The sequence below is a fragment of the Arachis hypogaea genome, chromosome 6, assembly GCF_003086295.3.
Source record: "Arachis hypogaea cultivar Tifrunner chromosome 6, arahy.Tifrunner.gnm2.J5K5, whole genome shotgun sequence".
Lineage (NCBI taxonomy): Eukaryota > Viridiplantae > Streptophyta > Magnoliopsida > Fabales > Fabaceae > Arachis > Arachis hypogaea.
The window spans coordinates 4129585-4156263 of record NC_092041.1 but is presented as its reverse complement, the minus strand read 5'-3'; the positions used below and the strand labels follow the sequence as shown (position 1 = coordinate 4156263).

General features: G+C 34.0%; 4 protein-coding genes across 5 annotated transcripts; 2 read left to right on the top strand and 2 right to left on the bottom strand.

Annotated features, from left to right (window-relative positions):
* The first annotated feature begins 5415 nt into the window (after positions 1-5415).
* On the top strand, positions 5416-6463 carry LOC140173570 (uncharacterized). The gene is made up of 2 exons (XM_072198045.1): positions 5416-5730; positions 6425-6463. Exons 1-2 carry the CDS (start codon positions 5416-5418, stop codon positions 6461-6463), a joined length of 354 nt encoding a protein of 117 aa, XP_072054146.1.
* A 3846-nt stretch (positions 6464-10309) lies between these two features.
* Positions 10310-12432, bottom strand: LOC112695456 (probable transcription factor At3g04930). The gene has a single exon (XM_025747805.3). It carries the CDS (start codon positions 11999-12001, stop codon positions 10715-10717), a length of 1287 nt encoding a protein of 428 aa, XP_025603590.1. The 5' UTR covers positions 12002-12432; the 3' UTR covers positions 10310-10714.
* A 7091-nt stretch (positions 12433-19523) lies between these two features.
* On the bottom strand, positions 19524-21716 carry LOC112695455 (small ribosomal subunit protein eS24z). Of its 2 annotated transcripts, XM_025747804.3 has the most exons (6): positions 21153-21716; positions 21036-21077; positions 20731-20901; positions 20068-20154; positions 19876-19962; positions 19524-19691 (listed from the first exon to the last, which is right to left on the bottom strand). In XM_025747804.3, exons 1-5 carry the CDS (start codon positions 21222-21224, stop codon positions 19921-19923), a joined length of 414 nt encoding a protein of 137 aa, XP_025603589.1. In that variant the 5' UTR covers positions 21225-21716; the 3' UTR covers positions 19524-19691; positions 19876-19920. The 2 variants fall into 2 exon arrangements, with proteins under 2 accessions (XP_025603589.1, XP_025603588.1); XM_025747803.3 differs by lacking the exon at positions 19524-19691 and having other exon boundaries at positions 19734-19962.
* LOC112695452 (FLUCTUATING-LIGHT-ACCLIMATION protein 1, chloroplastic) lies at positions 21717-26089 on the top strand. The gene is made up of 6 exons (XM_025747801.3): positions 21717-22646; positions 23471-23573; positions 23983-24038; positions 24402-24566; positions 25468-25581; positions 25668-26089. The coding sequence occupies exons 1-6, from the start codon at positions 22005-22007 to the stop codon at positions 25758-25760; spliced, it is 1173 nt and encodes a 390-aa protein (XP_025603586.1). The 5' UTR covers positions 21717-22004; the 3' UTR covers positions 25761-26089.
* The last annotated feature ends 590 nt before the right edge of the window (positions 26090-26679 follow it).

Here is a 26679-nt window from a genome sequence, read left to right as displayed (position 1 = left end):
TCTAAAAAACACAGACCTGTTCGAAGTACTTAAAAGGCCAAAGCAACAACCTTGTATCCAACCTATGAGGGTGGGGATGCAAGAGTCTTCAAGAGCTCTTCATTGCTCTTAGAGTATTGCTGGGAAGCAGGGAGAGAGGCTTATGAACTGACATTGAGAGGTAGCAAAGTGAGCCTTATGCGGAGGCCACATCTATCGAAGTTATTCCTTCCGTGCTTCAATGGCGGAGTTAAGAAGTAACCAAATCTCAATACACAGGGAACTAGGGAAGCGTCAACTATGGATTCAAAATGGATTAGTGAGTTCTATGATCATGTAATGTAGCTCAACAACTTTAGGTAGTAATTAGGAAGGGGATGCTTGTTTTTCTGAAGTTGGTTGAATCCATGGGGGACCCGGTTGAGTTTTTGTGTTTGTTGGTGTGGGTCGGACCCTTTAGCCCACACCGTGTAGAAAAAAAATTGTTAGGTAGGTTTCTATATTGGGTTTGAGTCCAATAAAGAATAGCAATGTGAGTATTGATAAGACTTTACGGTCATGGCCTCAACATGCATTATAGTTTTGTTTGTTTAAGGGATTTTAAAAAAATATATCATTGCACTAGTTTTTTCTCTGTACAATTCTCATGTTTCAGGCGGTACCCACCGTGATGAATGGTGAAGGGAGCCCGAAAGGGCATCTTCATGAGCACTAAAGTACTGCAGAAGAATAAGACCTGCTGAGCAGAAGTATCAAGAAGGTAAGGAAGGATGGAGAAGGCTTCACATGGACTCAGATTTTTTATCCTACAGAAGAAGAATGGATGGTTGACAACCCATTAGCTGTTAGGAAAAACTTGATGACTGGAAAGATCTTTGCGCAAATGGTTAAGGGAGGACCGACAAAGCTACATATGGAAGAAAATGATCTAGAATCAAAAGAAGATAGAGCAAACAGAAATGAGAACATAGAAACAGAGCATCACAAAAGGAAAAAAGACAAAGACGAAGACCACAACACATATAGGATAAAAGTTGAAATGGTAGAAAAAAGTTTGTTATTAAAGAGACGTTTGAAAGGAAACTATGGAAAGCCTTTGTGGAATACTTTAATAGTTAAGCTACTAGGAAGAAAGGTGGGATTTGCAGCTATCAAAAGGATGCTAAAGAGTATCTAGAGTAACAAAGACCCTGTAGATATCATTGATTTCAACAATGATTTCTATCTTGTAAAATTCTATATTAGTGAAGACTTTGGTTATGCTTTACTGGAGGGTTTGTGGAAGATATACGACCACTACCTCACAGTGAGGCTTTGAGAACCCAACTTTAATCATATGAGATCCATAATTGACAAAATCACTATCTGGATGAGACTACCGGGTTTACCTATAGAACTATATGATAGAACCATCATGAGAAGAATTAGAAACTTGATAGGAAGAGTGGTTAAAGTTGACGACAACATAGCTAAGCTGAGTAGAGGAAAGTTCTCTAGATTTCGTATGAAAGTTGACCTGGCTAAACCGCTGATGGAAAGATATATGGTTATTGGGGAGGACTACCAAGTGGAATATGAAGGAATTCACCAAATCTGCTTTGCATGTGAAAAAATAGACCATGATAAAAAAAAATTGTGCCATGAGAAAACAATAAACAAAACCAGCAACAAATAAAAAAAAAGAAGACATCAACAAGAAGCATCAAATGATGAAATATAAGATGCTAGTACATAACAAGCAAGAGGATAAGAGGAAGAACATGTTAGCACAAATAGTCATGGATAGTCAGAATGCTCGAAGGTTATGGTTGATATTAATAACTATAGTGCAACTTCGGATGGTACTCCTTTCATTACTAACATTGCTCGATATGTTCTTTATCTTGCCGAGCTGGTAAGTCCTTCTCCCGAGAATCCTCCAGAGATACAGTTAATTACACCTCTTGTTTGAGGTGGTTGGTATTTTGCCTTCTCCTGTGCACTTGTATTTTCAGGTTGGCTCTTGCTGGTCCTTGGTTGTTCTTGGTGTATGCAACCGTCAACATACTTGTCCAATAGGCCTTGTCTCGCTAGTCTTTCCAGAAGATCTTTGGCTCTCACATATTCATCAGTGGTGTGGCCAAATTTCTTATGGAAAGCACAATGCTTGGATTTGTCCACGTATTTTTAGTCTTTGTAGGTTCCGGCCTTGCTTGGTGGTTTGATGATTTTAGCATTGAGTATTTCCTGGATGATTTCTTCTCTTTTGGTGTTGAACTGAGTATACACATCAAACTTCGAGAGTTAGCTTGAAAGGCTTCCTAACATCTTTGTTTTGTGGTTTGTTTTGTCTTTCCTCCTCTCGGTGAGGTTGTTGTCTCTCCAAATGCTGAGCTTCGCGAAGTTCTTCGGTTTTCATCTGCTCTGCAGCTTTCTCTCGGAACTCCGCCAATGTCTTTGGTTTAGTTACTGAAATAGTCTCATGAAATTTTCCCAAATGGAGGCCACTTCTAAGTGCATGTAAAGGGACGTCTGGGTTAAGGTTGGAGATCTCCATGGTTACTTTAGAAAATTGCCCCATGTAATCTTTTAGGCTCTTGTGTTGACCTTGTCTGATAGTACTGAGGTGATATGACCCGTGCACATATATCTTGGAGACAACCAACTTGGGTTGGTCGAGTGGTCAGCTCACTTGTCCGCTTAAGCAAGTGTCGGGAGTTCAAACCCTGCCTTGTGCATGCAGCAACTCATTGGCCAGCGGCAGACCTTTAAATGGAGCTCAGATCCGCGATAGATTAGTCCTTAATCTGTCGGGTTAGGGGATACCATTTGGGTAAACCAAAAAAAATATATCTTTGGAGACTGCAAAGTGGTTGGTAAAGGACTTGGCAGAGAAGCAAGAGATGGAACCTGCAGGTAACTTAGAAAACCAAAGTAACATAACACCGTCTAAGAAAGTTGGAAAAGATCGGCAAAATATAGGGTCAGAAGCACTATTAAAGAACATCATAGATTGTAACTTAGTAACATGAATGTGAGGGTCTCCAAGGCCTTCGTACGACTTTAGTGTAGTCGACAGTACGAAGTTCTTTGGCATCTAGAAAAAGGATTAGATAAGGTCTTCCTCTCCTTAGGAGGGGTTACTTCCTCAGGATTCTGTTACTGCATGTCTTTCCGGCTTATGTCCTTGGGATCTCCATCACTGTGTTTCCCATTCCTTTCTTAATCTAGAAGCTCGGCCATTCTCTGGACCTTGGCTTGGAATTTCGCATTTTGGGCCAGCAGCTCCGATTGTGTTAATTGTGGGATTCCATTGTCATCCATACTGGGTGTCCCTGTGAAATAAAGCACGGGAATAAAAGAAAACAAAGAAAGAAATTTCGGTGGGGTTAGTCTCTTTCGGGCCCCACGGTGGGCGTCAATTTGTTATAGGTAGATCAGTCGTTCAGCCGATGTATACCCGAACTCTCTCAGAACTGGATTACTCGGCGTTGTTGATCTTCTCTTTTCCTTTTTCTGTAGCTCCAAATGTTGGGATCCCTGTAAGAAAACACTCTGATATCCACGTCAGTGAGATTATCAAAGATTAATATTCTTCTTTTAGTAGGTTTTTTTGTTTTACTATCTCCCCCTTTGTTTGATTCCTTTTCCGTTTTATAGGGGTTGGATTGTTACATTCGTGTTTGACGTTATGGTCCTTCTCAATAGGAGTAGTCGTTGTGTATTTCAAATGTTTGTTTCAGGTCATTGTTATCATGGGTTACTGATGCCGAGTGTCTCGGCTTCTGGAAGTTTGTGGCTATGCATGCTTTATCTGAGGTATACTCTATTAATTCTGAGGTTTTAGGTATAGTTCAGAAACCAAACGGAGTAGGGAGAGAAGGGCCAGACATATCCTGTCTGATGTTCGCAGATGACCTACTTTTGTTTGTTGAGGCAACTGTGGATTAAATAAGGAAAGTAACAAATGTGATGGAAACATTTTTCAAAGCTTCAAGGCTCGAGATCAACATAGGAAAATCTTCCATTATTTTTTCGAAAAGAAAAAAGATGGATATTCGACAGGAGATTACAAAGTATTCAGATTTCAAGGAACAAAGGGAGTTAGGCCGCTATCTAGGGCAATGATTACGAACAACAAAAGAGGAAAAGATAATTTTAAAGACACTTTGGAAATGGTACATAGCATGCTCAAGAGTGAAAAAGCAAGTGTCTTTCACTGGCAGGAAGACTGATAGTAGCACAATTGGTTTTAAGCCTAGCGCTCAACTTTAACATGCAACATGAAAGAATATCGAAAGGAATTTGCTTGGAAGTGGAGAAATTGCAAAGAAATTTCATATGGGGAGATGACTTAGAAAAGAAGAAAATGCATTTTATAAGCTGAAAAACTCTTTGTCAGTTGAAACACGTGGGGGGGTGTTAGCTTTCAGAAGACTTAACATGATGAATGATGGCTTCGTTCTCAAAATCATTTAGCAATCTATAGAGAACCCAAAAGCTCTTTGGGTCCAAGTCCTTTCCAGCAAATACTGTAATGGCAACAGATTGAATAATCTGACACAAGCAAAACAGGAGACTCACCTTTATGGAGAGAAATTGTAAAGTTGTGCCCTACTTTTTTAAACTACTTAATTCACTATATTGGAAATGGACTAACTACGCTCTTTTGGAAGCAAAATTAGTTGGAAAATGAGGGCATCCTAATCAATAAAGCCTTAAACCCAGATTCAGTGGATACTGAAAGTATCGTTTGAGAATAGACAAACCAGAATGGAGAATGGGACTTGGATAAGCTTTTCCAAAATTTGTCCCTGAGAGTGCCATGGAAATTATGCGTAGATCACCACCACAAGCGGAGTATAAGGATGATAGAAAATACCAGAGAATATCACAGGATGGAGATTTTTCTATTAGCTCTACTTACAAAGCGCTAGTGAATTGGTCAAAAGAGGAGGCAACCATATGGAAACAACTATGGAGTTGGAGAGGACCACAGAGAGCAAAGATATTCTTGTGGATAGCCGTACACAAGAGAGTCATGACAAATTAGAGAAGAGCTATGATATTTGGAGGAGTAGAGAATTGTACACTATTCGGTGGAAATTGGGAGGATATTATACGTGTTGAGAAACTGCCCAAAGGCTTTTTCTATTTGGTTGAAACTAGTGAAAACAGAGAAAATTTCTAGATTTTTTTCAATTAGTGGGAAATTTGGATTGAAACTAATCTCAAACAACAATTGGGAAAGGAAGAAGACTTAGATTGGAAGGATGTTTTTATTACAGTTTGCTTAAGGATGTGGCAATGGAGAAACAAGAAAATTCATGAACCACAGTACCAAAGACCAACTCAACCATACTCAAAGATCAATAAACAAACAAAGAAAATTAAAAGGGCACTTGAGAAAGCATACCTAATCGGGCAAAGAAGAGGAAGAATAGAGAGGAACATTCAATGGAGTCCACTACTGCCGGGATGGATCAAATTGAACTCGATGGATCTGCGCTGAGCAACCCAGGAGCCATCGGATGCGGTGTCATTCTAAGGAATGACGAAGGGCGTTGGATAGCAGGATTCTCTCACAAGCTCGACATTGGAATGGCGTTCACAACTGAGCTTTACGACAGGAAAAAATGTTTGGACTTGGCTTGGGCAATGAGCTTCCGTAAGATTGTGGTGGAGGTTGATGTAGGAACAGTTGTAAAGCTTTTAAACGAAGGAGAGAATTTGTCCTTCCACCTTAATACTTTGGTTAGAGAGATATATGAGGTAAAAAACAGAGATTGGAACAATTTTTTTTTTACAAATTTATAGAGAAGGTAATAAAAGTGTATATTACCTAACTATAAATAACATGAATTTAGAGTTTGATTTATTTTTTGGAATATGCCTCCACTTGAATTAGGGAGGATTATTAGTGAGGACGAAAGAGGACTACTTTGTCTCGATTAGTTTGTATGCAATTTTTTTTTAGGTTTTTAACCCCATTTTAATATGAAAAAAAATCGTTTGTTTTTTCTTTTAAAGAAAAGACAGAAAAAAATAGTAATAAAAGGAGAATTGGAGTTGAATAGAAAATCCAAAACTAATCAATTTGGATTAGTCTAGTATTTAGTTTATTAGTACGCTTAAGTAAATATTAATGTTTAAATCTCGCTTTATACATATAGTAATTTGTTGGTTAGTAACAAAATTTTAAATAGAATTTTGATCCATTATGAATTAGTCATTGACCTGCTGAGATAGAAAATATCGCAAAAAAAATTCAAAAAAATTCTAAAATTTAGATAGAAGAGATTTAATCGTTAATTTGTGGGTGCAATTACATTGGAGCTTTTAATGTTAGTATAGCATGAGTATATGACATGAGATTAAATGATAAATCCTCATAATTTAAACATCACTTTAATTTAAACTCATGTTATATTTATTGAATTATTCTTTGATAATGTGTAAATGATAGTACATGTCACATGTTATTGTAAGCGGAAATTTGAATTAGAATATTTGTTAGACATTGCCCTAGAAGACAGAAGTAGTTTGATTTGATAAAATTTTTATTTTTTTAAAATTTTAATATTTATGTTTGGTAAATTAAATTAAAATAAAATTTGTATGTAGTTTGTTTTTATGTAAAATTGATAGTAAAAAATTGTTAGATAATAAATTAGTTAAGTTTGTCAAATTATTTAATAATTTTTAACTATCATGTTCATATGAAAATAACTGAATATGTGTCTTTGCTTTAAATTAAAATGACTTTTAATAAGTATAAACAAAAGTTATATTTGATAGAATAGTTTTTAAAAGTTAAAAATACTATAATAAATATAAATATATGAGTTAAAATTTAGAAATTAATTAATGTATAATGTCATATTAGACTTTTTATTTTTTATAAATACAAGTCAACTTTCAAAAAGTCTACTTTAAATATTTTAAAAAAATACTTATATCTTTTAAAAAGGGCAATTTACCTATATAAAATGAAAGGAAGAAAAATTTACTCAAATGCAATAATAAAAATTTGGTTACTTGTATGTTCTGAAACATATTTATATAAACAGTGGAATCCTCTCACGTTTTAGAAAATATATACAAACCGTGGTAGGCTGCCACGGTTTATGAAGGAATCATCAAATAAGAAAATTGTGTGACGCTAGCACGGATTATGGAAGCCACAATGGGGGAATAAACCGTGCTATCTACCCACCGTTTATGAAGAAGGATGTTCGTGTATAAACTGTGATATCCTCCCACAGTTTATAGGCACCTATGTATATACTTAATTTGCGGAACCTTTGGGGATTTTATTGTTGGGGTTTTAGGGTATTTGGGGTGTGCTTGGAAACCCGTTGAAGGGGAAGAAGCACGTTTAGACTTTTTGAAAACTTCAATTTTTGGTTTGGCAAATTTTTTTCTCATAAACGTGAAAATGATTTTGCTACAAAAACCACGTTTACAAGAAGTAACTATTTTTTGCTTCTGCGTTTTCTTAATGGACTTTTAGCAATGGATACTAACTATTTATTTATCTTTTACCAACTTTATCCTGTATGTATATTATTGTATTATTTATAAAATTCTTGTTATTTTTATTTATATGAGCTCTATTCTTCTATTATTTATTATTTTTATTTTTTTCAACTGTTTGTTTGACATTATATACTTTTATAATTGTGATTTTTGTGTATTATGTTTGTTATTATCTTTTTATAATATGGTTTATTGATTCTATTAGATAAAGTAAATTAAATAAAAAATTAACTGTAAATAATAATAATAATAGTGAAAACTTATAGCATACTAAAAAAGAATACTAAAAATATACTATATAAAAAGATCATAAAAAATTTTTAGATTTGTTTTAGTTACTACAAAGTAAATATTTAATTTTTTATTATTTTTAGTACTCTCTTTTATAATTGTAATTCTCGTATACTATGTTTTAGTGTGATTTTTTATAATATAAATTATGATTCTATTAAAAAAGATAAATTAAATAAAAAAATTAATCATAAATAAGAGAAAAATCTATTAGCACTTTTATTATACTGAATTGTTTGTCTATATGTGTTATTATTGTTAGGGTAAAAAACGTTATTAAGTCATGGGAGGAAACAATTTACGCAATTCAGCCAAAATGAATTCTGATACACCATTCCACCAAATATGACTTTTATATAATTCGAATCAATAAAATTCGAATTATACTTACACGTAATTCGATATGATTCAATTCGAATTAGTGTAAATATAATTCGAATTTTATTGATTCGAATTATATAAAAATCATATTTGGTGGAATGGTGTATCAGAATTTATTTTGACTGAATTGCGTAAATTGTTTCCTCCCATAGCTTAATAACGTTTTTTACCCTTATTGTTATTATTATTATTATTAAAAAAATATAAAATAAAGATGAGAAATAAAAAAGGTAAAATTTTAATTACTGATAAAGAATATATATGCTCAAATTGTATGTTTATACTATTTTTTTAAATTATATTTATTCATATTAATATTATAAATATGACGAAGAATACATGTTATATGTGAACCATTCTTTTTCATAAACCGTGGGTGGGTACCACGGTTTACGTGTGCATGTCTCTTTTTTATAAATTGTGTGAGGATACCATGGTTTAAGTGTTTATGTCTCTTCTCCATAAATCGTGAGAAAATAACACGGTTTATGTTCATTATTCTCTCTTCATAAATCGTAATAGGATACCACGGTTTATGTGTAAACGCTGAAATGTGAGAGATTATACGGTTTATATAGATATGTTTCAGGACATACGAATAACCAAATTTGTATTATTACAATTGAGTAAACATTTCTTTAATTTATTTAATTTAAGTAATTTGTCCTTTTAAAAATTACAAATATAAATATATAATCTTTTTAATTTATCAAATATAAAATAAAGAGTTTATACTTCTCAAAAACACGGTCACCTGTTCAAAAATTTTATCAAATCAAGTTTATGCCAGTAGTATAAAAAAGGAAACAGGAAACGCCAAACGCATAGTATATAATATTCGGGTTGCCTAATTCTTAATCAAGACGTATAGTATAGCTTTTCATAAAGATAAAAAGAGCGAGAGAAATGCACTGCCGAATCAGAGGGGTCGGCCAGAAGTGATGGAGAAAGAGTCATATACTCAATATCATAAACAAACACCCCAAAAACCACTTAATAATAGTAGATAGATAATTGATTATTAACAGACACACCGCATCATTTTGTCATATCCATACGCATCAATTCCAATTCTTTCTGCCGTGTAGTTCAAGTTAATTACTATATTCGCTCGGAGTTTGGAAAAAAGGTTTAGCTTAAATTAAATGCAACATCATTAATTGTATCCAAAGTAATTCTTTGGTGCAGTGGTGCCACATTCGTTGTACAGAACCGTTAACATTAGAAGAATAAGACGACCCAACCTGTTGAGTTGTTAAACAAATGATCTACAATATCAAACACAATGAATGTTTGACTTTGACCTTTCCCCCTTTTTTCTGCTAAAACTATATAACAATTTTCTTTTACAGGGTTGACCGAGTGCCTTTTCATTTTGGTGGTATTGTTTCCTTTTCACACATGATTGGCACTATGACTATTTTATTATGTTCTTAGAAGTGAAATTGTGGGATTTTTTAATCCATATAAATGAAACAGTTTACATAGGAAAAACTAATCATCGCGCAAAACTCAAACAAACAAGCCTTGTCTTCCAACACCTCCCAGCAGACCTTTCTTTACACCTCTTTCTGTTAAATAGCATATAAATCTTAAAAGAAAGAAATGAACTTGCAGACGCAGTGACATGCTTTTATCTGTAAACTTCCCTCTTTCAAACAAATGAGTGGATTTGAGGATTCCCAGAGAAAAAAAAACTACAAGTGATAATTGATCATTGTTCGAAGACATAACTTAAACAAGTTAAGCATAACAGGGTGCAGAAAGCATTTCCACTCCTGTTAGTGCATATTAGTTTTAAGCAACGATTGGGCAAAGCTTTTTACCCATACTTCTGTTGGAACTTTCCAAAAAGCTGAACACAATTCACAACCCTTTTTTTAGGCCAATTCAACTTTCTATATATATTCTATCTTCCATGTTTAGTTGTTTACTTCCTTATCTACAATTCTCCCAAACTTTTTCAGGTTTGTCAGGCAGTAACATAACAGCCGACACAAAATTCAAGAACAGCTTCAAAGCCCTATCTGCATTGCAAGCAGGAATCAGCAGATAACAATAGCAGAATAATCATCAGAAGTTGACTTTATCCTTCTCTTACAATCTATTGACTATTATATTGCTATAGCAAATACGATAGGTAATTAGGTACAACAATAAACCCCACTGAAACAGGGTAACAGGTGAAATTTAACTTAGAAAAGTAAGCATCTGATCTTTTACAACAACATATCATATCATAATACAAGCCTACCATGGATGGAGTGCGTCATTTTGTACCAATTCATTTCAATATGACTGTAGATCCTGTACATTATAATTCAAAAGGGAACAAGAAATTCTACCCAAAAGCACTATAAATTAAACATTTTTATTCGACAACTGTTCTACGAAATCAGCAGAGACTAAATTTATATAAAAAGGAAAAAGAGAATCCTTAGTTACCAGCTACACGCTAAACTCTATCATCATCAACCACTGATGGACCAATTCACCAAGCAAATCAGTATGAAAACATGAAACTAACCCCAAGAACAAGACAAAGTCAGCTTCCTGCCGTTGAACGCAATTCCTCAAGAGCAGCTTTGATCTGTTCCTGAACCAGTTCCAGCCTCTTGGAGTACACTTCCAATTCCAATATTTGCTGCTTCCTCCATCTCTCATCCACTAGTTCCCCACCACCCAAACCCAAACCCAAATTATTCATCGCTCCGAACCCCAATGGAATGGGGTTCAGTGAAAAGCCTCCACCTCCAAACCCTCTTCCGCCAAAGTGACCACCTCCCATGGCAGCACCACCCACCAATTCCTTCACCAACGGCGACAAACAACTCCTCACCGTCTCTTCAACCAAACCCGGTATGCCATATCCACCGCTACACTTGTTACTCTCACAGTTATTGTTTGGCGTTGCAGGGAGACCTGTAGCGGCAGCGTTGAGATTAAAGTTATGCTCTTTATGTGACGCCGATCCATCCATTGACTCGCGTCTCTCTTCGATTTTCACCGTTGTCGCAGCGGATGATCGCGGCCGTGATCGCTTCCGCGAAGGCGGCGTTTTCTTCTCGGAGGAATTCCCGAATAGAGTCTCAGTCCTGGGCGCGGGGAGGGCGAAGGTAAAATTGAGGTTAGGGTTAGGGTTAGGAATGGGATTGAGGTTGATTTCGTCGTCGTCCAAGGCATTATCAGCGACTGGACCCAAGTTGCTCCAGATCTTGCGTGAAATCTCGAAGGTGGCTTGATCGTGAGCGCTCTTAAAGTTGAATTCCTTACCGGAACCAATCTTGTTGAGAACGTTGCGGTACTTCTTCTTCAACCTCCGGATCTTCTCCACAAGCTGGTTCTTGTTGAAATCCAGCTGAAGCTTCGACTTAATTTGGTCGTAGAACAAAGCAGTGTCGTTGTGGTGAGATGAACCTCGCTGCGATGTGTACTCGAGAAACCCTTGCAGAAGCTCGATCTCATCCTCGTCCGTCCACAGCCGCTGGAACAGCCTCCGTGAATCGTCGAGCGGCTTCTTCTCCTCGATTTGCTGCTGCCGTTTCGGATCGGAGGAGCTGCCTTCGAGGGCAACGACCACGGTGGTGGCCGCGTTGGCAGTGGGGGTTGAAATTGGAGCCTTTTCGCCGTTGGGGATGACGGAGGAGGGAACGGCGACGGTGACGGCGAGGGCAGCGGACGAGGTAGAGGGAGAGGGCTCGTTTTCTTCGTCGTCAGGCAAAACGTCGTCGTCATCGATGTCTTCCTCTTCTTCGTCCTCTTGGGACTCCTCGTCGTCTTCGTCCATGTCTTCTTCTGGGAAAACGGTGTCGTGTTGCTCCGATGCCATCATTCAGAGAGAGAAAGCAGAGAAAAGAGAAAGAAAGAGAAAGGGAGAGTGAAAGGAGTTTGGTTAGGCGAAGCCAAAGCCGAAGAGTGAAGTGGGCTCACGGGTTTCGGTTTCGGTTTTCGTTTTGGTTATTGTTCGACTGACTCACTGACCACCCTTTGGTGGTATCTAGCAATTGAAATTGTGTTAAGAGTCGTTTCGGTTTAGGTGGTGGACCAACCTACCGTATGTTTTTTCTTTTTTAAATCCACAGACCTGTTTTAATAGCGGGAGTGGATTTTTTTCGGTGAAAAAAAAAATATAGATGGTGTTAATTGTGATTTTTTATTTTTTATTATTTTTTTATATTTAATTTTAATCCCACTTATAAATTTAATAGTGAGAGATCACACTTCATTTATTCAAGTGTTAAAAAAATTAAAGAATATCTATCTTCGACTTTAATCCGTTTTCAATAATAAATAAATAAAGGTGAAAACTCAGGTGAAGTCAACTTCATACGAAGTTGATATCTAAGAGCCGTTAGATAAAAATTTAGTCAAATCAGTCAAATCATTTAACGGTTTTCAAATATCAACTTCACGTGCACATAGAGTTTCCACCATAAATAAGTCCCGTAAGAAAGGTAAATCAACTTGATTGGTTGAGTCTTTAGTCTATTTGAATTCAAATTCTATTTTGTATATACAGTAATTCAATGAGCAACAACAGATCATTAAATGCATCTCAAATTCGCAAGAGATTCTGTTGAATTAAGAGATACTATGAAAACTAAAAAAAATTCCCGTAAGGTATACTGTGTTGAATGTGGTATAGTGTGTTGAATGTTGATCTCTGTATATTTTCTTTCTAGTTCTAGTTTCACCTCCTCGAGTTCAAACTTGAAACTTCACTATTTAGCATAGCAGCACCGAAATTTGGTGGACTAAATGGGCAAATGGCTAATTGTGTGCCTCTCTATCTGTGTCCAGCTACTTGTTTGTTGATGCCTTGAAACTCACGTATTTCATTTTCTTCCTATTTGCTAACCAATCCCATTAACGTGTTCAATTCAGTATGTACATTACCAAGCAACTTCCATCTCTTGTGCCTTTTCCCCCTCTACAAAGTCTATCCCATGTATGCACGTGGAGGGTTTTTTTTTATTTTCAAGACAGTTAAACTTCCATTAATTAAGAAATATTTACAGATGTCTATACACTAGGACCACAATAAAAGAGGAAATTATTATCTCAAATATATCTTTATAATAGAAGAAAAGAATGTAGTAAAAATTAAAGAGAGAAAAAATTTTGTCAGAGCTAAAAGAGAGAAAAGTAAAGAAACTTCAATAACTCAACTAGTAGGCATATTGAGGAGGTCACCATCGCCTGATTTTTTTAAAAAACCTACGAGTTTCTTTCTTTTCATATATTCCAATTCCATAGCAGAATCACAAGTAATTGGAGATGATTGGTTCTGCTGGTGGCTGTTCGAAGGATTTGCATACTGTTTGACCACCACTCGGAGAAGCTGTTGGTTGTTGGTTGTTGATCCCACTACTAGGTCTAAGAGAAGGCTATGGTTCCAGATCTCCAGCTGATTCCTTTTTCAATCACATTTCTTTTTTTAGCAGGTTTCTTCAAACTCACGAAGGTGAGGTTCTATTTTTGTTCTCAAAGAATTACTGTACTTGTAATATTTTTTTAATATTCTGGTTAGAAGAGAATTTAGTTGTTATGCAATTCTTTAAAATTATTTATTTAGCAGTGTTAGATTCTGAGCTTTTAAGTCCTTGAATCTTAATCAACCGTTCAAGTTATGTTTAGTTATTGTGTTTTAGTTATTCCATATTATTCATCGTTCTGACCATCTTTGTTCCCACCAAAATTGTGTGAGTATATTATGAATATTTGTAATTAATTCATATGGCAATCTAAAACATGATAAAATATAAATAGAGACAGTTTCACCAATAACTTTTAGTAATACATGTCTTATTCTTGTTGATAATAGGTTTCATTTCCACCCTTGAACCGTCTTCTGAACTTTCTCTTTAATCAAACTAAATGTTGTTTTTTCGATCTAACGGTAGTAGAAGAAAATGTCAAAATACTTGTCTTGCGAGCTAATATATTCTATATTTGGTGTTTTTGCCAGTTACATGCGGAGTAGGTTGGATGTGTTACTAAAGAATACAATTAATTTATTTAAATGAACAAAAACTGAAGATTTTGTAGGATTCTAGTAGATTAAGAATGTTAACACAGTTATCTATATTAGTCTTACAAAACAGAATAGAATCGCAACAAATAATAGATGATTCATCCTACAACAATGTCTAATCACTTGTATTTTTTAGATTGAACTATTTTATTCTGCCTTATATAACAAGAAGGAGAGTTTTTTCTGCACATAATAACAAAAGATAGGAAGATAAAGAATCTCTTTATCGGATATTTTTATTTAGCCTAAAGAATTCTAAAGATTGACTTTCTATAATGACAGAATAAGAAATAGTGGTAACTAACTATCAAATTCAACCAATTCAAATAAAAACTAAGTTTATTTAAGATAAACCATAAAAAGTTTCATTTAATTCTGTCATAAGCTTTGCTCATATCAAGTTTAACAACTATTTTCGAATCCACACCATGCATTTTGTTTTTAGATAATGCATGCATTCATATGTAATTAGGGCTGGCAATTCATACCCTACCACCGGTATTCAACTCGATCCAACTTGCACCTCGTATATAACACATATTTTTTAAAAATTAGGTATATAGTGAAGGAAGTGAAAGTTGAATCCACAACCTCTCTTATGTAATGACTTACAATAAGTGAATAACCACTAAACTAGTTTGTTAATTTAGTAATTTAGAGCATTAATTTTTTTATTTTTTATGTTATTAATATGTATAAAATTCGAAATGATTGAATTTTATATTTATTTAAAAAAATTGATATTTCTGCAGATATGATAGAGTTTAGAATTTTAGGGTACAAATAGAATTAGGGTTGAGAGATTTTCAACCCGCGGATAGGATTAAGGTAGGGTCCAAACCCTACCCTACTCTACCCTACCTATTGCCAGCCCTATATGCAATAAGGATATTATCTAAAATTAGGTTGTTCCTTAACAAAAAGACCCTAGTTAAAACTTATTAGCTTAGTCATTATTTCCTAAAATCTATGCACTATAACTTTAGAGATAATTTTATAGACAACTGTAAAGAGAATAATTGGTTTTGCCTAATTTATAGAATTAGTATCTGGAACTTTCAGAGTCAAGTAGATTTGCCTGTGATTAAAGCTCTTGAGAATTTGGATCTCAGGAAAAAAACTAAATTTCCCGACAAACATCACTAATAACAATATCCTAGTAATTCTAAAAAAGTTTGGCTGTCATTCTGTCCTCACTAGGTACTATTTAACTCTTGATTTGGCCTTCTAATATTGCTCCTCTTCATGATAAATTATTTTTAATTGTCTTTTCAAATCCGTTAGATAGTATTTAGTTTGTGGGTGTGTCCATCTAATATATAAATACCGTGACATACCTCTATTATTTAGTTGGAGGGACACAAGTTTTTGAAGAACACAGTAATATATGGTTACACACAATAGACATGTACTTTCAAAAAATTAAGACAAATTTTGTATGTTGGACACAAATTTTTTATTCATTTTTACCTTTAATATTTTGTAAATTTTCTAAATCTACCCTCATTCTCACAACGTTTCCTTCTTCTCCTTCATTCTCACCAATGTGCTGTCTTTTCCTTCTCTCCCATGACAACAACTCTCTCTTTCTTTCTCTTTCGTATTCAAATCATTCACTGTGTTTTTCAAGTCATCTTCTTGCAAATCTAGTCTCTCTTTGGAAAAGAAGACATCACCACCATCACTCCTTGGATAAGACATAGTTGCTTTCATAACTTTTTTTTTCTTTTATTTTTTTTTAATTTTTTTTATAATAATCTATATATAGATTTATTGTTTTTATATTTAAATTGTTAAAAATATTGGTAGTGATCGTACCAATCTTTAAAAAAAAAATAACAAATTAAAATGGGAACAGTGAATATAAAGTTACTGATGTGTTGATAATAAAAAAAATAATGTTGACATTTTAATATAATTGTGATTTGTGTATTATATTGTGTTTTATTTATTAAACAAACAAAAAAAATTATGTATTATTATGTCTATGTTTATTTATGTATTTATATTTATGGGTTATTTTCTTCCGTTCATTAACCAAACACAACCTTAGTTCAGCTCCACCATGAGTCACCATTCTCATTTCTTTAAGCTGCATTTGTAGCGGCTCAATTTTCTTTTTTGAGGTGCTGTTGCTGATTTGTTGGCATTGGAGTAGCTTGTGCCTGCATTTCTTAATACGAAACAAAATAAACATGGTTGATCCTTTCACATGCTCTCTCTATACGTCACTGATAATTTGCCTAATTTCAGGATTAGACTACTATCTCTTCTGAAATTTAAATCTTCTTTTCGATTTTTTAATGGGTGAATTTGTGTCTAACAATAACGATGCATGATCAGAACCTAATTTTGATAATTGGAGAACAATTGAATTTACGTAACTAATCATCCAGCCAATGCCACAAAGTACTCGGTCCAATTTCTCTTGAATCACATCATCTCCTCTACGCTTGTTATACCAAGTGAAAGGCCTGGCCACTAAGGTGTTCAAATTTAAATCGATCCAAATTAAACCGTTCATTCAATTCAATCTAAATCGAAAACCAATTAAAACTATACTAATTCGGATTTGATTGGATTCTATTTTTTGCAAACCGTTGGATTAGATCGGATTTTGAATCTATTTTTCATAATCGATCCAATCCAATCCAAACCGCACAATGTGGTATAATATTATTATTTTATTATTATATTTACAATTATACTTATAACATGTTCAATTTGTTATATGTTTTTTTATTATTCATGTATTATTATTATTTAATAAATATTTTATGTTCAAAATATTATTTATTCGTTTATTTTAACTAATCTATAATTTTATTTCTATTGTTATGTTATCGTTGGCTTTTTAAGATATTGTTAAGACTTGTTATGTCATTGTTGGTTATTTAAAATTTGATGTTGAGACTTGTTATATGTATTTAATTTTTTTATTTAAAAAACCGCCGCTTGTAATCGGATCGGATTTCCAAAAAAAGTTCATCCAATCCAAACCGCACCGCACATAAATTAAGCGTACGGATCAGATGATTTTTTTCCTTGAAATCGCGAACACTGGTCACTATACCCAAGGCTCTTTTATCATTTCCTCCACTATTTTTTGTTTGTGATGAGATCAAATAGAAATTTCCATAAAATAGTGACAGCACTCTGAAATTGTTGAATAACACCGTTCCTCGTCCAGCGTAGCAGTCCCTCGCTTAGCTCGTTGTTAAAATAGTTTTTAAAATTTAAAAATATTATAAAAGATATAAATTTAAATATTAAATTTAAAAATTAATTAAGATATGAAATTATATTAAATTTTAAAATTTTAAAATATACAAGTCAATGTATTTTTAAAAATATTCTTATTTTTTAAAAATTACAAATACAAACATATAATCTTTTTTATTTATTAAATACAAAATAAAAAAATTATATTTAAAAAAAATTACCAAATCAAGCATATCTAAAACTTGACTTAACAAAACCACTTATTGGCCAATAGTCCAATAATGAAGTGTGACACAGGAATTATGAAGGGATTCACAAATTTTGTTTTGAATGTGGCATGCTACGACATGCAAATGCTAACGACCAATTGTGAATGAGAATTTTTAGTGTTATGTCATATGTGACTATGTAATGTTAGGGAGCGATGAGTAATATGATTATATGACCAAAAAAAAAATCATTAAGCCAGACTCATTTTCTTTAAGAAAACTTTTATGGTGCTGATAGCAAAAATAAACATGTGATGAGGTCTTTGTGTAACTAGTGACTATTGATCTCATTGACTATCATGGAGTAATTAGTAGGCTGTGTTTCTTGTTAAAAAAATGGCTCCCGTTCCTTGCAGCAACCTGTGGTTAACTAAATGACATATTCGGCCTATACTGAAAATTTGGTACTGGGCTATAATGGTAATAAAAAAATATAAAATTCAAGTGTTTTACCAAAAAGAGATTACAAAAACTTACGTTATTATTTATTGAATGACAGGAATATAATTGTGAAAATTTTCGAATTCTATTATTAGTTATATATATACACACACGTAAGACAGAAATGATTAATGACATTTATTTAATTAATTAAATAAAATAATAAAGGATTCCTTTTTGTTAAACAATAACCGAAGCACATAGTATATAATATATAAATAAAATACATGCATAAATATGAATATAACCATAAGTAGGACAAAATTTGTAGAGCTAAAAATTTATCATTCATATATTAGAATATTATAATAAAAAATTATAATAAAAAAGTTAAATTTATTTTAGAAAAAAAAAGTCTCTGTTCGATAATAAAATTAGAATATTATATTTAATTTACATATATGTTTTTTCATCCATATAGATTATTTAGACACACTTAAATTTATCTGTTATTCAGTTGTAATTTTTTTATATAATAATAAAGAAGTATAAAAAATTAATTTTTAAATAGTTAATATTAGTTATTTTTTATTATAAAATTATTTTTAACTCCCGTTTAAAGAAGATTTAGAATTTATGATTAAAATTTAAGATTTATAATTTAAAATTTAGTATTTATATATATTTTTTTAAATTATTGTTGACTAAAAAAGTAAATTCCTAATTTAACTCAATAGTAACTCCAAATAACTTTTGAGAAGATTAATGTTGTGAGAACAAAGGTGAATTTTTGCACACTTCTTTTACTTGTTGACAATTAGATTCAAGAATCTCTATTAAGACGCATACTGTCAAAATCATCAATTCCACAATTAGGACACTTGAATCTTTAAATGTGATAATGTCTCCTCCAATTCTGGTTTTGAAATCTTTAGTTATAACTGTTGCATCAAATTTCTAAGAGAATTGGTTAAGGTATATTTTTTGCGACCCACAAAGACTTACTGCAGTTAAAAATTTTTCGCCATTGGAGATATCTTCCTCTCCTGCACCTTTTTACCTTCACGGGCAAGGCAATTTCGGCTAATAAATCATGTTACTATTAGACAAAATAAACATTTTGGAGATGAAAATGACTTCCAGTAATGACCGGTAAGGTGACGTTGTGAACGAAAAATAAAAGGTTTGGACAAAGATTAGCATAATATCTGAGATTTAAAAGGATAAAGAAGGATTGATGAAAAGAGAAAATTAATAACAAAGAAGGATAATTTAGTAACATACATTTTATAAAGGATAAACAGAATTTTTTCAGTTTAAAATTCAGACTATTGACTCACCAAAGATAACAAACACGGTAACATTTTCACCTGTTTCTAATGCAGATATGAAGAAGAAAATTGATAGAGTAATATGCATGGGATTTTGAAGATAAAAGAGACTTCTAATTTCATTCTCCAATGACATCTAACATTAAAATAATTTGGGTCAAAATGTCATTACGAGATCATGCTATTGGTATACTAGTACTACGATCCAAATACAGAAGAAGGACTACATGGAGAAGAATGAGACTGTTTAGCCCAAAAATCGCCCAGCACGATATTTCACTGTAACTGAAACTTGAAAGTAGTAACTAGTAAGTATTGAAAGGATAATGACAAACGAAAAAGAATTCTCAAAATTGTTCATTAATAGTACTCAGAAACTCGGTTAAAACGGAACACAAATTAAACCAAGATCCACTAACAATATCATTCTATAGACCTAACACAAAAGAAAATAGGTGTTGGATAATACCAATAGAGCAAAACAGCACAGGATCAGAACAGGGCAACTCAAGACTCATTTCTTTTTTCCAGCCTTGGCAGCATCAGAAGCCTTGGTCTGCACAAAAAAAATGCAAGATTTTTTAAAAGTTAATCAAACAAGGAAGGCATTAAAGCTAAACAACCAATGATAAACCAGAATAATTGTAAGCTACTTAAATACCTTCTTGACACCACGAATCTTCTTAGCTCTATTCTTTCTCTCCTTCATTTGCTTCCTTGACTTTTCTACTTTAGTATCAAGCCCGTTCTGAAATAGACAGAGTATATATTTTAGCTTTTGATCGCCCGAAACAAATAACCAATGCCAATATAGGGAAACAAAATGAGAAAATATAAGAAACCAACTTTTAGTTAATCAACATTAGCCAACTTTAGGGTTTAGATTTATAATTTAGGATTTAGACTTAAGGATTTATGATTTAGGGTCTAGATTTAGATAAACAATATACATTTTTAAAAAGTTGACTTATGTTGGCTAAAAAAAATTGATTGCCTAACATTACTAAAAAAAAATTGTACAACAATAACATATATGGCAAAAAGCTAATTGAATATAAAAATCATAAGGTGCTAAACGACATGATGAAATTTAACAACCTATATACCTTCATCACCATTTTTCAAAAGATAAAATGAAAATTTTATGCGCATATGTTGACAAGTATATGGGTCTATAACTTGAAGAACTACCAATTCCATCACAACAAGTAACATAACAAAATGGGAGCAATGTCTATAACAAGCATTAATAAAATAAACCAATAAAGAAAACAAAATTACAAACAAAATCCACAGGAGTAGAATGTGTTGGGTATATACTGACCCTGATAAGCCTATACTTGGGTTCATACTTCTTTGCATTGTCAACAGAATCATAAATCAAACCAAAGCCAGTGGATTTGCCACCACCAAAATTTGTACGGAATTTGAAGACAAACACAGTGTTTGGATCCTTCACATCATACATCCTTGCTAGCTTCTCCTTCAACTCGGCCTTCATACCATAAACACACAAAACCAAATCAATAAAAATTAAAAAAAAATGCACTATTCTAGTCACCTAGTATATTAATATTAACATCTAAATACAAAAAAAAAAATTGAAGAAAAATTGAAAAAACAAAGCACCTTGGAAACGTTTGCCCTTCCTGGATGAAGGACATCAATGACCTACATAATGATAGGGGAAAAGTTAGGGCAAGAATGAGATTAAGCGAAAAAACAATGAAAAGGGAGAAGACATACGAATTGCTTCCTGGAGAGGAGCCTGTTCGTCATGAATTTCCTGGTTCGGATCGTAACGGCCTTGTCCGCCATGATGGTTCTTCACTGCAGCTCCGAAGGGAAGAGAAGGAAATACAACAACAGCAGCAGCAGCAGCAGCAGCTTCACAAGGCACAGAGGATGGCAACAACACAGGGTTTCTATAAGGTTTTCTCTATACATAATGGGCTGCCAATTAAGCATTAAACTATGGGCTTGGTCCATTATCTTCTCTTTTTTCTTCTCTGGCCCACTAACATAAAACAAAAACAATTAAAGTGAGTTGCTAACAATCCAAGAAAAATAGGATCAAACCCATTTGAATTACGAGCAAAAAAATCATTTGAATTCGTGAGACGACTGCTTAAATAAATGTTAGAGGGATAAATTGTCTTGTTAACAATCTATTCGAAGACAAATTCTTAAATGAATAAATAGAAATTTAAAAAATATATGTAATAAAAGCAATAATCATCTCTCATATTCAAATGGAAAAAGTAGACGGATATCAAAGTATAAAAGGAAGAAAAAGAAAGAAGGAGGGTTAAGGATCTTTAATTATCTGTACAATCAAATATTAGTTCAATCACAAGTAGAAGTTGATAATGACAGAGATTTTAGGAAATCAGGAGAATGAATGAATGATAAGATGAGGCTGAGAAGGCATGGCCCATTACTGCCTAGCTGGCCGAATAACTCCCCCACTTCTCCCTCCCTCCATCCCATTCACATAACCGTCTTTCTCCAAACCTCCTTTCCATTTCTTAATCATCTTCAGAAACAATAAAACGATTCACTAATTCACTTCAATAGAGAGGCCAACAATCCATAACCATGCCCACAACTCTCATACTCGAGGCCAGTCCCGTCACCTCCTTCAAATGGAATCACCGCACCAGCTTCCTCACTAAACCCCCTAAGCTCTCTCCAATCCTCTACACCAAACCCCCACACTCTCCCTCATACACCCTCAAATGTTTCTTCTCCCCAAATCACAATCACATCCACAACCAAAATACCTCCTCCTCCAAATCTCCTTTCGATGTTCTCTTAGACACTTTATCAAACACCTTGTCCGCGTTGCGGAAACCCGCCATAGCCGCCGTGTTGATGGGGCTGCTTCTAATGTACGACCCCAACGCTTCTGCTTTGGCCGCATCTGGGGGTCGAATAGGTGGTTCATCCTTCTCTTCACGTTCTTCTTCTTCTTCATCGTCGAGGAGTTACTCTGTGCCTAGAACTTCGGCACCTACGCCGGGCTTCTCTTACTCTGCGCCCTATTACGCACCTTCTCCCTTCGGTTTTGGCGGTGGCGGGATTTACGTTGGACCCGCCGTTGGGGTGGGTGCAGGCTCTAGCTTGTTCCTCATATTTGCTGGTTTCGTTGCCTTCATTTTGGTCTCTGGGTTTCTTTCCGAACGGTCAGAGGGTAGTGTACTCACCGCAGCTGAGAAAACCACCGTGCTCAAGCTCCAGGTTTGGTCAAGTTGCTCACATGAATTACGTGAACACAAAGTGTTGGCGCTTTCGTTTTGTTTTCTTTTGCTGGCATTGCCATGGATAATAATATAACATTGCTTCTTGTTTTTTCTGTCAATGGAAAGTATGACTTGATATAGGCTTAGGCTTGGGAGTTTGCTTATTATTTCTTACCAATGCATCGTTACATTGTTGGTTTAGATTTCTGAACCCAAAGGGTCGTGTGTGTATGGCTGAAGTGGTTTGCCTTTTGTAATTGGCTCTATAAAGAGTTGTTTTGTCCAAGGATTATTCATTTTATGTGAGATTAATTATTGGCACTTTGGTTTATTGTTGCTTACTTAGTTGATTGTAGGTATTGGTATAAGTGATTTTCCTTGGCGAATGATTCGTTCAAATGGTTTGCCACTTGTTTCTCTTAAGCTAGGTCTCAAATTGATTAGTATGAATGGGTGAAAAAAGAAAATAGTACTAAGAGTTTTATACTTCCCCCTTGATAGGCGATACTGCTCAGGTTAAATTAATTGGAATACACGAACTGTGTTCATAAGTAGATTAGATCTAGAATATTACTCTCCTACTTATGTCTTGACGTTTGATAATTGATAGTTGAAATTTTTCTTTGATTTAGGCTAGTTTTTGGATTTCTCAACCAAAGTGTGTGCGTGAAAGACTGTTATTTGAATTAGTATCTGACAATGCTTGTTTGTCAGCTTTCTCTTGCCTACTTAACTATCACTGCTAAAACAATATGTGAAGTGTGATTTCATTAATGATTCTTAAATCTTTGGTAAATATTAATGGAGGAGTTGTTCCTTCAGGTTGGATTGTTGGGGATGGGTCGCACACTTCAGAGGGATTTGAATAGGATTGCAGAAGTTGCTGATACATCAACTCCTGAAGGTTTGCGTTTTGTATTGACAGGTGAGGCTCCTTAATATGGGATTTTTTTTGTCACGTGTTTTATTTGTTTTGTATCACAGGTGATTATGGTATATCTGGTTTACCTATCATGTGAACATGATTAGTATCTTGTATATATTGTTTTTCAAAGAAATATGCTCTGACAAAGGATTGATGGCTTATTTTAGTGAAAACAAGTGTTATATAATTTTAGTTTCCCTCTTCTTAGCACTAGAACTTATGATTATGAACTTTGCTAAATCCGTAACTATTTCAAATTTTGGGTCACTCCTATGATTTCATATGTAATGTACCTTATGGTGACTATCTGATCATCTTTCTGCGTTTGTTATGTGTGATGTAACATACATCAAGATGGCTATATGATCTTTCTATTCTAATGTACTTTTCTATCTGATTTTCTTTACAGAGACCACTCTAGCTTTGCTTCGACATCCTGATTACTGTATTTCAGCATACTCAGCTGTAAGTGACTTTTATGTCTAATATACTGCATTGCTATCTTGATATTAATGCAAACAACTAAGTTCTATTGTTCTGTTAGTTGTGCTACCTTTTTTATCATAAAAGAGATTTTTTTTTGGGGGGTCTCCACATGCGTGTTGAGTTAATTGTATTGATCTAATACCTTTCGGAGTACATTATTTTTTCACTTAATAAATTATTTACTTTTTGATCTCATCATCCACCCCCCAAAAACCTTTTCAACCTTACTCGTGTTCAATTATACCCAAAATTGATCTTAGCTTGAAGCTTGAACATCTGCTGCAGTAGCAGTAGACCAAACTGCAACTGATTTTAACATAAGATTTCCTTACACAACTGCAGGTGGATGTAAAGCGGGGTATAGAAGATGGGGAGAAACGTTTCAATCAACTTTCAATTGAAGAACGAGGAAAATTTGATGAAGAGACACTTGTCAATGTGAATAACATAAAAAGGCAAAGCTCAAGAAGCCAGAGAGCAAATGGTTTTAGCAATGAGTACATAGTGGTAACATTTACTTTCATAATTAGTTGCTTAATTTGTGATTCAAAATTTTGTATTGCAGCATATAAAGCAGTTAATTTGATGCATTTTACTGTTCTTTATTTCTGTTACTAAATAATTTGAAAACAAGGCAGCATAATCAAACCATATTGTAACAACTTAAATTATTTTCATCGGTGTTTAATTTTTAGAGACCACTAGTTCTATGGTGGTGTTTGATGGTAAACATGGCATACTTCAGTGTGGTCACGGGTCACCACTTGTTGGATAATTATGATGTTTTAATTGCTTCTTACTGTAAGATATGCATTAAGAACGACTTTAGACTGTAAGTTCTAGTTGAGAGTTGAAACTTTGGTTCTTCCTTTACCTCTCTTGATAATTGTGTGGTTGTAATGACTAATGATTCCTTCATGTTGTCCCCAGCTTTGGTGGTTACTGATCTCACTTTTTAATCATAGTGTCTCTTTCTTGTAAATGATATTGGTCTACATTAATTGGCTTACATCTCACCTTCATTCAATAGGAACGGAAGTGAGCAACTGAGGCTAGCTCAGTTGGTGTCGGATGTTAGATTAGGCATCCCCTTTCCCATGTCCCTGGGTTCAACCCCCCTCGTGTACCCAAAAAAATAGGAATGGAAGTGAACTAAACTCGTTCAAACTGTTGGTAGATGTAATATGTGTTTATTTTGGAAATTTTGAATTTAAGCTCTGCATTTCTGTTTATGGAAAAGGAAAGAGAAGATAAAGAAACAATTTGTTTTAATGTTTACATTTTGAGTGCATATAGGTGTCATCTGGTTGCAACTTTTCCCTCTATTGTTTCTCTAAACTAGGAAGGCTGAAGCTCCATGGGGTCAGTTCTTGTGTCTTTTTCTAACCCATTTGCTTATATACCACAGATAACAATTTTGGCAGCTGCTGAAGGAGAACATAAACTTCCTACCATCAATGGTGGTAAAGACTTGAAGGAAGCTTTACAAAAACTTGGATCGATTCCATCTAGCAAATTATTAGTAAGAGCTAAGATATTTTGATAGTATCCTTTACAGATTTCATTAATATGTTCTTTAACATGATATAATTATATGGTTGTATACAGGCAGTTGAGGTGTTATGGACCCCACAGAATGAAAATGACACCCTATCAGAACGGGAGTTACTTGAAGATTACCCACTTTTGCGACCTTTGTGAATTCTGATCTGCTTGCATATGTGCGAGCAATGGGATTACGAGCAGAATTTGTGGATTGAGTATCATTGACGGTAATTATGCATAAAGAACAATGTTATGAACTTATATTGTCTTTCTACTCAATCTGCAAGGTGTGTATTCTTCTAGCTGCAACCAATGTAAGTAATGCCGGACTGTCACAATGAAAGGTTCAATCTTACAATTTGATGTTATTAGTTGTACAAATTACCAGTAGGATCAATTCTAAAGAATATATACACTATTTATAGAGAATTATTTCATCACCTATTCATCTGAATCGAAAATAATGTCTTTTTTTTGTCTTGAAACTGCTTTGCTCTTAAATTCGGTGCTCTCTTCCAGGATTTGGTCGTGTATGCTGTTGGAACATATTCTTTATAATAGCCTTTTTCTACACGGAAACTACACAGGCTTTTGTGCATGAAATTTTAAGGGATTTTTTGACGATGAATGATTACAATGAGGCGTTATTAAGCAAGTTAATGTCTGATCCACGCACTAATGAAGACAAAGTATATAATCTCATCTATTGAGCAGTGTTATAAGGCCTTATCAAGCAGGCTCTTTGAACTGAGAAAAAATTTGCCCCCTTTTATTTTTTATTGAAAGACATCAATAGCGTCCATTTCCTAGCAGTCTAGCACTGATTTTACTTGGCACACATTACTTGGATGTTTCAGCTATATAAGCTTCGCTTTGCTATTCATTCTGATTTTCATTTCTTCGCGTTGCTTTAAAGAAGAGTTAATTAAGTGTGATGTGTGCATAAGATATCGTCATTCACTAGCTAATTGCACAAGTCAGCACAATACAACTCAAATTTGACAAGGCAAAGGGAGCGTTCCTTGGGTATGTATTCTACTATATAAGTTTACATTAAACGCAATTTCACTTGTTA